Raw genomic sequence first — 13,298 nt, forward strand, 5'->3', positions numbered from 1 at the left:
TTAAGAACTCACTGATCCCTGTGGCCATTGGCTTTTTAAATAACTCAATGTGATGTGGTTGTTGTTTATATTGTGTTTGTTGTGTAGTGTTTTCTGATGTTTATGTGGTTTTCTGCTGGCTGTGACACAATTTGTCCCTAGGGGATAATAAAGTTTCTTGAACTTGTTTAGATGAAGGGCTACAGCTAAGTGTATCACACCTCACTACCTCAAAGACAGCATGGCCATCTCTTCATGGAACTCAGGCTGAGGAGGGAAGACTGTCACAACAGTAACAAGTTCAAAGCCCCCCGCAATCCACTTCATAGACACTCAACTTTTTTTTGTTCTTCACAATGCTGCAGACACTTTTTACTATAATACCTTTATTGCATCTCATATTTAAGTGGCTGAATAATCATCGTACAAACTGAATAAATTACTGTGTATCCTAGAAAAATGTCTACATGAATACCTTCGCAAACATTCAATCTAAAGACTTTTTATATTAAACTGCAGACCAACACAACCCCGGAAAACAAGGCCTTCCAGCAATGAGCCAATCAGATTCCAGTACAGCTATTCCTCTTCAGTGGTATGCACAAAGCCCCAGAATTCTTCAGGGGACAGACGAGGGCTTTGCCATCTTCCCGTGGCTTGTCTGTCAGCAGTTGCCAGAACAAATGACATCATTGGATTCCCCCCTGGGGCAAGGTGTGGTGCCTCTTCAAATCCTCCAAACAGACTCTGCAAACACAAACAGCATTGAAGATGAGATTCAAATTGCCAGTTTTTTGGCCATGGCTGATTTGGAAAGTAGATATAAATCTCAGGTAAGTCTTCTTTTGTTAAATAAATGTGAAATACAATTTTAGAAGTACCTCTGGTCTAGTAAGTGTTGGAATGACTGAGACGGCTGCTTCCTTCTCAAGCTCTGCATCACTGTAAGTCAGGGTGGGCTCCCGAGGCGTCTCTGGTCCAGACATGCTGCTGTCCTCTGGTCCCTCTGCACTGCTTTCCTGCCCTGCCTTACCCCACCACCTCTCTCTCTTCAACCTGGATTGGGGACGGGTTTGGGTGAACTCTTATTCATTAGTACAGTACGGCTAGGGATTAGGCAATAGTAAAAGTAATTAGTAATTAATTAATTAGTAATAGTAATTTGAGTACATCAAGGTTTCCTCCTCCTGGCCTCCCTGACTGTCCAGTAGATAACACAAGAGGTCTTACTGGTCGACAGAGCCCTGTCTCCTGCTAAGGTCACTGATGTGCTGCAGCACTGCCGACTCTCTGGGCTGCAGCACACGGCTCCCCTGCGCCGCGCTCCTCCCTCTCCTCCTCTGGCCCATCAGCTCAGCAGGAGACGGGAGATGCTTCGCTCTCAGATGCTTCCGTCCTCGGCCTCTTTGTGCAGCCGGAGACAATTCTACCCTGGCTGCACCAACCTGCATATCAAACACATCTTAAGATGTAGGTCTTTTATCCAATTCAAGGATCAAATCTGGACTATTATTCCAAATATTATTTTTGAAAGAGTTGGTGGCATTGAATTTGTTTTTTTGAACTGAATAAAATTCCCATTAGATTATCCAACTTCCATAAGCAAGTATTACTATCCTGGTTAATTGTAGGCCTATATTTATCTTTTTTCCATCATATGTGTCTGCTTTGGAATAACAAGGAAATAAATATATTGAGATTCTGTTTGTTTTTGGTTTTGGATTTGGATTTTAACACTATATTTATGATTAATCTGCTTGTTATGTATGGCAAATATTATAAATACAAGTGGGCAAAGGAAAAGCCAAGATTTGTTTTGTTCAAAATTGAAGCCCAATGCATTTTTGCTTGAGAATGTTTGTACTCCTGACTTCGTGTTTGGTATTTGTATATGTTATGTTAACATGTTTGCAATAAAAATTATAAAACAATAAAGACCGATGGTCTTCTTGGCCTGGCCCACCACTGTACCACCAGTAACAGACTTTGATTTGTTGTTTGCAAGCTCACCTGCCCTCCAGGTTTATTTGAGAACCTCTGCGCCTGAAAAGGGCCGTCAAGCTCTGTAGAGTCTTCATCACTGAACAACAAATTAACAGATCTCAGTGAGTGTATATTACAGTACGAAGCAGTTAAAGCATCTGTCCAGTAGTTCAAAGCATCTGACCAGTGACCGAAGCGTTTTCGGTTCAAGACCGGGCCAGACCACTTCACAATCATTACCTACTGTTGCACCCTTGAGCAAGGCACAGTACTTAACCCCAAAACTAGCTCAAAAACATTACAAGTCACGTTGGATAAAAGTCTCTGCTAAATGACCAAATTAGAAATATTAGCATAATGCAGTGTATTCCCAAATATTGATAGTGATTTGAAAACCAAGTGCTAGGGACAACTTTAATTGGCAATTGAGTAGCTGGTTGTGCATATTGAGACACTCACTCTGACTGATAGAGCACTCTGTGCCAAATATCTTCTCTGCACTCTTGAAGGCAAGTTGATTGTTGCTGAGGGTGGACAAGTCCATTCTCCGAACACTGACGATGCACAACCCTGGACATCCTGAGGATTGATGAGGACCGTGGTCATATGATCATTGTGAGTCACACACTACAGTAGGTGGCAACGGAATGTTCACGCCCCAAACTCATTTCATTGGTCGTGTCACTGTTCTAGTGCCATGCTCTGACCCCTAACTCTTACCTTAAAGGTGCAGTATGTGGTTTGTGATTTCCTGTTAGACATTTTGCAACCAACAAAAACCCTGCCCCTCCTCTCAGGCCTCGCTCCAAAGCCACTCCACCAAAATGGCAGAAAACTCGCAGGTTCGTAGGTTGACAGGCAAGCAAGCCATCTAAGCATTTCAAGTTAGCAACTCACTGGATGCACTTATTACAGTCCTCTGACTTCCACAGATTATGGAATTCATTTTAATGTCAGAGAACTTACTGTTTATTGTCAGGATGTAATGAGAATTGCAAAAAATTATAACAAAAACTACATCTGAGGGGAGAAGGCTTTCATTTTTTGAAAACTGTTACTTCAGTGAGTAATGAAATAATAGTATCTGTAGATATAGCCCTGGTCCAGGGTGGTATCCTATTCGGGGCTATACCCCAGTACACTGCCGTGCTAGGGACCATTCATTGCGCCAAAGACTTTTTTCACTCGGTCCGCATTACCGTATCTACAGATAATATTATTCCATCACTCACAGAAGTGAAGACATTTTTCGAAAGATTAAAGCCTTTTATCCGAGTTGGGTACAGTTGCAGCACTCCACCTTTTAAATAAAAAGCACTTTTTTGCACTTAAATAGCACATATGTTCAGATGTCCAGCTAGCCTGGCTTCTCGACCCCAATCACGTGATCTCTCTCCAAGGTCCTGGCTAGAAGGGATTCAGCTAAAGCCTGTGTAGAAGGCCGGCAAAGGCTAGTTCCCATAAACGCAAAGGCCATTTAGGGTCAAGAGTAGGGTTGGGGTTACGGTTTGACTGCTCTCTGCATTTATGGGAACTAGCCTTCTACACAGGGCATAGCTGTATCCCTTCTAGCCACAACCGATACAGATTCAACATGAGAGTTGACGTGAGTAGCGTCGCGATCGCTAGTGCAGTGGATACCATAATAGCAAAGTGCAAAAAGTTGATTTTATATAAAAGCTGGGGGGCTACAATTGTAGCCACCTCAGAGAATATTCTTTCATCTTTCGAAAAACGTCTTAACTTCAGTGAGTAAACGAAGTAATATATTGTATATTGTCTGTAGATGGCAGGGCGGTAGCACAGGGTATAGCCCCGAATAGTATAACCTAGCCTATCACCTGGACCAGGGCTGACATTACTACTGAAATACAGACCGAGTGACAAGAGTGGCGCCTGCATGGACCACGGTTCTATTCAACCGGACTATACGAGCTAAGGTAGGTGCGAAAGCACATAATTCACCCAAATAACTCACTCACTTGGCAAAGGGGAGGAACGGATCAGGATCCACCATCTCTGACTATCTGACCTCAGGCTCGTGACTTCCGTCGTCTCCTTAATGCTACATAGTTGATATCATAGATATCTATCTATCTAAATATATCTATGTGATTCGCCCCGGTGAATTGGTTTATTAAAAACAAATGTATTGTTAATGTTAACATTAGTTAGCTAGCGCTAATATGGCTGCTACCCGCCAAAAAAAAAAAACTCGCACGCGAGCAACATGACAGGAGCGGAGCGTCTATCGCAGGGTCCTAAATTCCCAGTGTCCTATGTTCCCCAGTTCAACTTTTCAAATGGTTTTATCCTGTCATTTCCAGGTTCATCTCCACCTATGTTCCCTGAACATGCCATAGGCTACATAAGCCCTACAAACAGGGAACATGTTTTTAAGTTCCCATTTTATGTATAGAGCTGGAGAACATAGTAGACCCTGGGAAAATAGTACCGTGGAACATAGGAACATTTTTTCAAGTTCCCATTATGTAGAGCTATATAGAGCTGGGGAACATTGGACCATAGGAATATAGGAATCACCTACATCACCAGGTCACAGAGGATCTCACACTTTTGCATGCACACAAATGTATTTTCACACTAGCAAATTAACTGTGTTCACACACACCTCCCTCAGGTATATTTTAAACTAGATGCCTCTTTCTCATTCTAGCCCAGGACTGTTCCAGGATGACTCACTCGAACATGCTCAGGGTCTCTTACTAAAACAGCCCCACTCTGCAGCTCACTAAAACAGCAGCCATCTGGCACCGTTTCTTGATAGCAGACTTTGTGTTTATATCCTTGTGTGCAGTTTGCCAGCTGTTCACTTAAAAAGGTAGAAGTGACACCAATAAATCCAAGATTATTCTTTATTACACAACAGATTACATTTTACAAAACAAAAATGTGAAACGTATGCGCATGGCTTTTCAGTACCATGCCTACTTCAGGACTAGGTTTGGGGCTTCTGTGGACGGACAAGGAGTGTCTGCCCTGCACAGGACCTTCGGCCTGACTAGGCGCTGGAGAATTTGGGCAGCTCGTTTCCCAGAACCACGCGTCTCTCCACGCCCTCCTCTGTGATGGCGGCCAGACGGGCCACACCCCCGCTGGAGCCGTCACGCTCCATGGCCAGAGCCAGCGCTGCAGGAAGCATGGGACAAGTCATGGTTTAGGACTCTAACGTCCTGCCAGATCTATTAACAACAAGCCCATCCCACTGTACACTTGTAAAGATCTGTGTGGATAGGACCAGTTAGAACAATATGGTCGCTAGCAACTGCATTTGACAGCATCTCTCTACTCACCCTGTGTAGTGAAGCGTAGACACTCCTCCTTAGTCATCCCAGTCTTGTAGTTGGAATCCATGAAGCCATAGATGTAGGAGCTGCCGGACCCACCCACTGACACTGGCTGCCTCACCAGCATCCCTCCCATGGGCACTGTGTACACCTGGGGAGGAGGGAGGACGGAAGGGAGGGTCACTCACTTCATATGTCCAGAGGGCAGTGGAAGAATATTAACCTGGCTTCACCAGACCCAGTTCACACAAATATTTCACTTTGTGTAATGGATCTAGAATACATGAAAGTTTCACTGTTTGAATTAAATTATGGAAAATAATGGACTTTTTCCACAATATTCAAATTTTCTGAAATGCACCTGTAGCTGTGGAGCCAGGGATTTAAAATTAACTCTATATACTAGCCAATGGCTGGTAAAAAAATAAATATATAAAAAAATCTGTCTGGCTGTTTTTTTCCATTTACCAGCCAGTTGGCTGGTAAGCCAAAAAAGTGAGTTTGAACCCCTGTGTGGAGCATAGTGATTCTTTGCCCCCACCTGTCCGCCCCTCCTCTGGTCCCAGCCAGCCACGATGATGCCAGCCATCAGCTCCTCTCGGTATCGGTAGCACATCTGCTTGAACAGGTTCGCTGCTGTTTGGACCAGCGGGGGCTCATCCAGCTCAATACTGCAGCATGCAAAGAATGGGAAGAAGTTATTCTCCACACAGTGTGTGTCTGCTGCAGTACCACAACTCGTATGTGGTATGCAATCAAAGTTGCTGGGATGTTTTCATTGCGTCTATTCCTGTGTGTGTATGTGTGTTACCTGTGAAAGCCCAGCTGATAGGTGACAGCATCAGCCACAGCCTGTGTGTCTGCAGCAGACCCAGAACGGCAGCAGAAGATGCGATCATGAATGGGAGTCAGCTTGTCAGTAACTCGGTTGGCAATATAAGCCCTGCACAGAGGTGGAAAAGAGGGATTGATTACACACAAAACAGTAATGGGTCACACTTGTAATTTGATTGTCATTTAGACATCAATCAGTTCGGTACTGTAGCCTACCCTGTTGTTGTTCTCGAGTCGGCACCCATCACAACACCTCCATCGAACTCCACAGCCATTATGGTTGTCTGCAATTGAATATAATGGGACATCAATACGAAGCTATAAAGTATTTTACGCATTCGCCCCAATGCACTGGACTATATACATATTTTTAAATATAGCTTTTAGCAAACGGTGTAATTTGATAATTGTAGGTTGCTAGCTGGCAAACCGTGCTGGTGGTTGGCTAAAGCTACTGTAGCTAACGCTACCAATATCTGCAGCCTCATTGTTAAGCTCGGTAGCTAGCAGCAAAGAACACGTACACTTTTATGTGTTCCTAACTTAACACGTAGCTAAAATATTATTCACAGTCCGCTCACCCCTGTGCTGACTTCCTCTCGAGTCCATTCTGGCACCAAATCGTTGGTACTAAAAGCATTTTCAGACCGGTTCGCTGACATGTATGCAGCCATGTTTGAGGTTATCTAGTTAGATCTTCTTCTTCTTCCACGATGTACCAGTGTACTGGAACAACAAATACCACTTTGTTCTCGCTGTCGCCACTTAGTGGACAACACGGGTAGAACCCTATAAATATAGCTGCAACCAGCACATCATAGGTAACCAGGGAAACACGAGCTTGAGCTATGTGGTCATTGAAAATGACAATGAAAATACGATGAAAGCGCGATGGGCGTGGCTTTGCACAAAAACGCTTAAATGGACACAATTGAATCTGGCCCCCATCTGGCCACCGGGGGCGCTACAGCAATGATTGAACCCCAAAATCGCTCACGTGCGACACAGAAGCTATGTTTCCATCCACACGTTTTATGCGAATTAAATTATATCGAATTAAAAATGCCTTATGGAAACAGTAAAATTCGATTAAAAGTCATGAAAATCGACAAAAAGTTTGTAGGCAAGGCAAGGCAAGGCAAGGCAAGGCAAGGCAAGGCAAGGCAAGTTTATTTATATAGCACATTTCAGCCACAGGGCAATTCAAGGTGCTTTACATGAGACATTAAAAGCATTAAAACAAAAAGCAAGACATTATAGACATTTAAAACAAAAGGCAGGACAAATTAAAAGCATTAAAACAAAAAGCAAGACATTATAGACATTTAAAACAAAAGGCAGGACAAATTAAAAGCATTAAAACAAAAAGCAAGTCATTATAGACATTTAAACAAAAAGCAGGACAAATAGAATACAGGAATAAAAGTTACAGTGCAGTATACTGATAAACATAGCTCCTCTTAGAAAGCAGTGGCAAAAAGAAAAGTCTTCAGGCTTGTTTTAAAAGAACCAAGAGTTGCAGCAGACCTGCAGTTTTCTGGAAGTTTGTTCCAGATATGTGGAGCATAAAAACTGAATGCTGCTTCTCCATGTTTTGTTGTACTGTCGATCTCATCGGATTTTCTCTTGTTCGATAAAAGGCTTTTGTTATAAATGCTTTATCCGATTTAAAGCTCTAGATGGAAACGCATGTTCACCGGCTTTATTCGCATTCATATTTTTAGCGATCCTCACATAATTCGATTGACAAGTGGATGGAAACATGGCTAGTGGTGCACGGCTAAATCGACTCGCCAAGCTGGACGTTCTGCAGGCAAAGGCGTTAAGGCTTTGCTGTGGGGCCTTTAGGACTACTCCTATCCCTGCTTTGCTAGCTGAGGTGGGGGAACTGCCCTTGTGGCTGAGACGTGTCAAACTAGGGCTAGTGGAAGTGGTTGATCCTTCCTAGCTAGGTGTCTGGTAGGCCTACAGGGGTCATGGGGGTCAGGAGGTTCCAGTAAGCACCAGATGTTTTTTGAGGTCGTCCGGTGGTGGCCTGGGAAGTTGGGGCTGGAGCAGGAGACAGTCGCTGAGCATGTGAGGTGGGTGGTACTGCCTATCTGGGTCATGCAGGAGCCGGACGTTGACCTGACCTTTCTGCAGCGGGGTGATAGGAGTGGTGTGGCCTTAGAGGTTGTGCGCTTCATTCTGAGAGAACTGGAGAATGGGATAGAGATTTTTACTGATGGGTCTAGAGATCCTGAGAGTGGAGGGGCAGGATTAGGAGTGTATGTGTCTCAGTTGGATCTGGGGTCTGGTCTCCGCCTCACAGACGGGAGTTCTGAGCTACTAGCAATACTCTGGGCTTTGTGGGCAGAGGATGTAAAACCAGATAGGGTCCTTGTTTGCTCCGACTCTGCAGCGGCCTTACTTGCGATAAGAGGTGTGGAAACCCGAGCTCGGCCTGACCTTGTCCATGAGATCAGATTTGTACTGTATAGACTGGAGAAGGTAGGCAGTGGGGTCACATTTTGCCGGGTCCCAGGACATGCAGGGGTGGAGAGGAATGAGAGAGCCGATGCTCTAGCTCATGGGTTCCCAAACTGTGAGGCGGGCCTCCCCTGGGGGGCCCCAAAGAAATTCAGGGGAGGCGCGGAGGGATGGTTAGGAAGAAAAAAATTAGAATAAATTTTTTTTTTTATGAATGAAATGTGATTTTAAAGGTCAGAATATCGAAATAAATAATGGGAGAGATGTATCATAAATTTGTGGATAGTGCAGAGAGAGCCGTCCCCCGCAGGCATGAATGTATTGTGCGAAAACCATAACGTTAACTAGCAACATGTGCCATCGAGCTAACTTAGCTGTGTAACGTTATGGGCTAGCTAATGCTGCCTTGCAAAATGGACAAATTTGGGGGGTTGGGGGGGCGTGGGTGTGTCACTGTTTTCAGAAGGGAGGCCCACATTGATGGAGTTTGGGAACCCATGCTCTAGCTAAAAGCGCATTGGGAAAAGAGGCTGTAGATGTGCATGTATCACTGGGAAGAGTGGAGCTGTCAAGGAAGGTGTGCTAAAAGAATGGCAGGAGCTGTGGGAAAAAGAAACTAAGGGAAGGCACGTGTTTTCTATTCAGCCGCAGGCTAAACGAGTCAACAGAGCTTTAGATCTAGGAAAGACTCTGTAAAGGTCTGTCGCCTGAGACTTGTCATTGTGGATTGAACCACTGTTTGCACATTGTGGGGGAAACACCCTAATGGGTTATGTGAGTGTGGGAGCCCTGAAACAGTGAAACGTGTTTATGGAGTGCGGCAGGCTTAGGGGTGTGAGAGAAGCTCTTTTTAGAACGGTATCACGGCTGGGTATTTCTTCATTTTCTTTAAAGTCCATATTTGGCCAGAGTGATAACTACCAACTGATAGCCAAAGCGGTGTTGCAATTCCTGTATGACACAGAGCTGTATGATGGGATTTAAAGTGCTGCTCATCTAGGGATACAACCCTTTGGAATTCGCCTGTGGAGGGCAGCAATACGCCGTTGACGCGTCTACGCTGCCGGAAAAGCACAAGAAAAAGAAGACAGTGGTGCAGTACCTACTGTCACCTCACAGCAAGAAGGTTTCCGGGCCTTTCTGTAGGGAGTTTGCATGTTCTCCCCGTATTCACAAGAGTTTCCCAATATTTTCCTGCTTTTTGTTTATTGCCTCTGTGCTGGCGACCGGCTTTTCTATTCATTACAATGAGGAGTCAAATGAGCTTTAGATAGATAGATATCAACTTTATTTATTTGCTGTTTCAAGCAAATATCTTTCTATGCATGTAAAACAAAATAATAGCCTATCTGCTTCTCATTCACTATTAGGAAAAATTACATTTTCTTAGCCTGGATCCTGTGTAAGCTATTACATATTAACTGTGGTGTGATTTTAACCATTTCAGCTGAGTTGCATCTAGTCTATTTTTATGTGAAGCACTCTAAGGAGGCTAGAGTAGTCGTCGAGTAGTGAAACTCACTCCCCTATAAAGGATGTGCTCACGACCCTGCTGAGTGGGATCTCTTGGCATAGTTGTTGGCACATCCGATTCGCAGGTTCGTGTCCTGCCCTGGACAATCCCTTAACATTGGTCAAAGGAACAAGTGACACAAAAAACACAACGCAAAGTGAAATGAACTCCGTCACAATGGTGCCGTGACCCGGATGTTCAGTGGTGTGGAGGGAGTTTAGGGGGGTGAGTGTATCGAGGAGGCTAAAGCAGAGTCGTCGTTGAGAAGTGAAACTCACTCCAGCTTCATATTTCTCCCGTGACCATTAGGCATGGCGGTTAGGCCTAAACCGGAAATGAGCCGTCTAGCGCCCCCATTTTGTTTGATTGGGCCAATAATGGAGGGCTAGCCTCAATTAAAGTGTGGTGATGTGCGAGTTTTGTGGTATTCCGTCAAACCGCTCAGAACTTTCATACATACATACATACATACATACATACATACATACATACATACATACATACATACATACATACATACATACACTTTTATGTGAAAATCCACTCAATTTTCATTCCTTTTTACCCTACCTAGCCTTTTAGTGGCTTTGTTTTTTGATCTACAAAAAATTCACCAATACATTTTGTAGACATTGATCTATAGATTTTTTCTACTGAGTTTCGTGCAGATTTTTCACAAATCCAAAATGTCGGATGGCGGAATATGACGTCGTAGGGTACATTTCACCGGGCTTGAGCCAAGGAATCCAATGGTACCTTGTTTATGAAAATCTCACATACAGCTCAAAGGTTGTGTGCATAACATACCTAAATATAAAGAACACACCTCTAACTTTGACACGTTGGTGGCGCTAGAGTGTTCGAGATGACGATATGAGACTTAATGACACGAGTCAGCTTCGCTGCTTGGCCCACCAATTACAGTCCCAGTAGAAAGAACAAGGAGAGGAGAGGGTGTTGTGCAAATTTGATCAAATGTACTCTGTATCATGTATGAGCGAGCTAAGGAGCAGATATTCTTACCATGCCATTTTTGGTCAGTGCAATACATAAGGGCCTGTAGCTCATTTTGTGAATTGCTGAAGCACTCAGTGGATTTGTTTTCACTTTGTCCCCTAGGGGCCATTGCTATTGATTGGTTTGATGGTTAAAACATGTAGTGTGATCCGTGTGAGGCACTTGAGGAGAAAGCTCTGTAACAGTGCATTAGCAGACGCGATATGTTCTTAGAACTGAACAACCAGACCCAGTTTAGCTGACAAAACTTCATGTCTTCCCAGCTCTCAGTGTTTCAGTATGCCTCACAGGTTGAGTTGTATATTACCTTCAAGGCTAAATATGTTACCTGCTCTAAGTAGGAAATCTGTCAAAGGCTGTTTGCCGTTTCTATATATTTGTTACACACACTGTGAATGTTACATTATAGAAGATATGCGTCACATGGCTTCAGCTGTGTATTTTAAGCCGTGAGACAGGACCGCCCCAGGCTGCCCACAGATGTGATGGTGCTGAGCGTGGCACATTGAGCCCACTGTTACTGTGCTCCGGTGCTCTAGTCCTCCCAGGTCCACCCTGTCACAAAACATCACATCATCTCCTTTTACTCATTGTTTCTGTTCATACTGTACGTGTTTGCTTGTGTATGAATTTCTAGGCTATAGAGGCGTCCATTAGTGCATGGCATGGCATTAATGCAGGATTATTGTGGCAAATTCCGTCTTTGCACAGTTATGCAACAGATTAGGCTACTAATAACCTGCCCGAGCCCAGATAATTATGTGGCAACACCAGATTGAAGACACACACATATACACACTACAGTACATATAATATACTGTAACAGAAAATGTCCCCATCCACACAGTCAGCCTCACCTCCCTCACTGCATTACCTCAGGGAAGAGGGGTCTATAGGTCAGAGGAGTCAATGACAAGTCAAGAGGGGGAAACAGACTTTACTCTAGAGTAATTAAAGTAATAATACTCGCTAGAGTAATTAATTACATGCTTACCTTTATACTGAAGGCAGTCTGTGCAGGCTTTCAATGTGAGTTTGGATCACAAATGAACATCCAACACCAATAGTTGTATATTAATGTAATTTCAGAATATATTTGAAAGTAAAACCCGCCCAGTCAATGTTTTTCTACATACTGTAGGCCTACCGAGGCTGGCCCATATCAATTATACTTGCATTAGGCATCCATTTTGAGATCTTTGACATATTCTTCAGATTCTAAAAGCATGCCGGTACAGTATTAATTTATTTCTCACCAGTGTGTGTGTGTGTGTGTGTGTCATGGTTTCCTCATGGTTAACTCAAAGGTGCAGGCTCTTAGAGAACCCTGGGCTCTGTCATTTACAACGGAATGAGAGAGATTACCATCCAGCTGCTAGTGTGAGTCAATCAAAAGATCGCTTATCGCAGCTTCATCCCAGATAATCAGGGCTCCTAAAAGTCACTGCAGCTCTGAACAGAAGCACTGCAGCCTGGACAGCTATGTACGCTAACGGCTTTACTGGACAGAAACAGATGAAAATAGACCTATACTGATAATCCACTCGCACAATGAATGGATTCTTGGAGGGTCAATGAGCTTTACGGAATCACTGACTTGACTGCACTGATGCCCATTCATTCAGTCACTCATTCATTCAGTCACTCATTCATTACCTCGCCCTAGCGCACAGCGAGGAGTCATGTTTTCGCTGACGTTTGTTTGCTTGTTTGTCTGTTAGCAGGATTACGCAAAAACTTCTAGAACGACCTTCACTAAACTCGGTGGAAGGGTGTAGCGCGGGCCAACTTAGAACCCATTACATTTTGAGAGATCCGAATCACAGGGCAGGTCCACAAGCCGCCCAAATACTGCCGCCCATTCACCACTATTCATTTTTAGGACCAGGATTACGCAAAAACTACCAGACTGATTTTCATGAAACCCAGTGGAGGGGTGTAGCATGGGTCATATAACAACTCTTTAAATTCGGCATCAGATCCAAATCATGGGGCGCGTCCATGAGCCGCCCAAACACGGCCGGGGCGGCCATTCACCTCTATTCATTTTTTGGACTAGGATTACTCAAAAACTGCCAGACCGCTTTTCATGAAACTCAGAGCAGAGCGGATCCGAATCACGGGGCGGGTCCACAAACCGCCCAAACACGGACAGCCATTGACCTCCATTCTTTTTTTGGACTTGGGGAGTGAAA

At 44.1% G+C, this 13,298-nt stretch overlaps 1 protein-coding gene across 1 annotated transcript; it reads right to left on the reverse strand.

The window, feature by feature from the left end:
* Positions 1 to 4,891: 4,891 nt before the first annotated feature.
* Positions 4,892 to 6,814, reverse strand: LOC311318238 (proteasome subunit beta type-6-like). The gene is made up of 6 exons (XM_084449510.1): positions 6,686 to 6,814; positions 6,321 to 6,388; positions 6,082 to 6,213; positions 5,812 to 5,941; positions 5,277 to 5,421; positions 4,892 to 5,112 (listed from the first exon to the last, which is right to left on the reverse strand). Exons 1-6 carry the CDS (start codon positions 6,776 to 6,778, stop codon positions 4,985 to 4,987), a joined length of 696 nt encoding a protein of 231 aa, XP_084305636.1. The 5' UTR covers positions 6,779 to 6,814; the 3' UTR covers positions 4,892 to 4,984.
* Between the last annotated feature and the right edge of the window lie 6,484 nt (positions 6,815 to 13,298).

The sequence above is a fragment of the Borostomias antarcticus genome (genome assembly GCF_949987555.1).
Source record: "Borostomias antarcticus genome assembly, chromosome: 15".
In the NCBI taxonomy this organism is placed as follows: Eukaryota; Metazoa; Chordata; class Actinopteri; order Stomiiformes; family Stomiidae; genus Borostomias; species Borostomias antarcticus.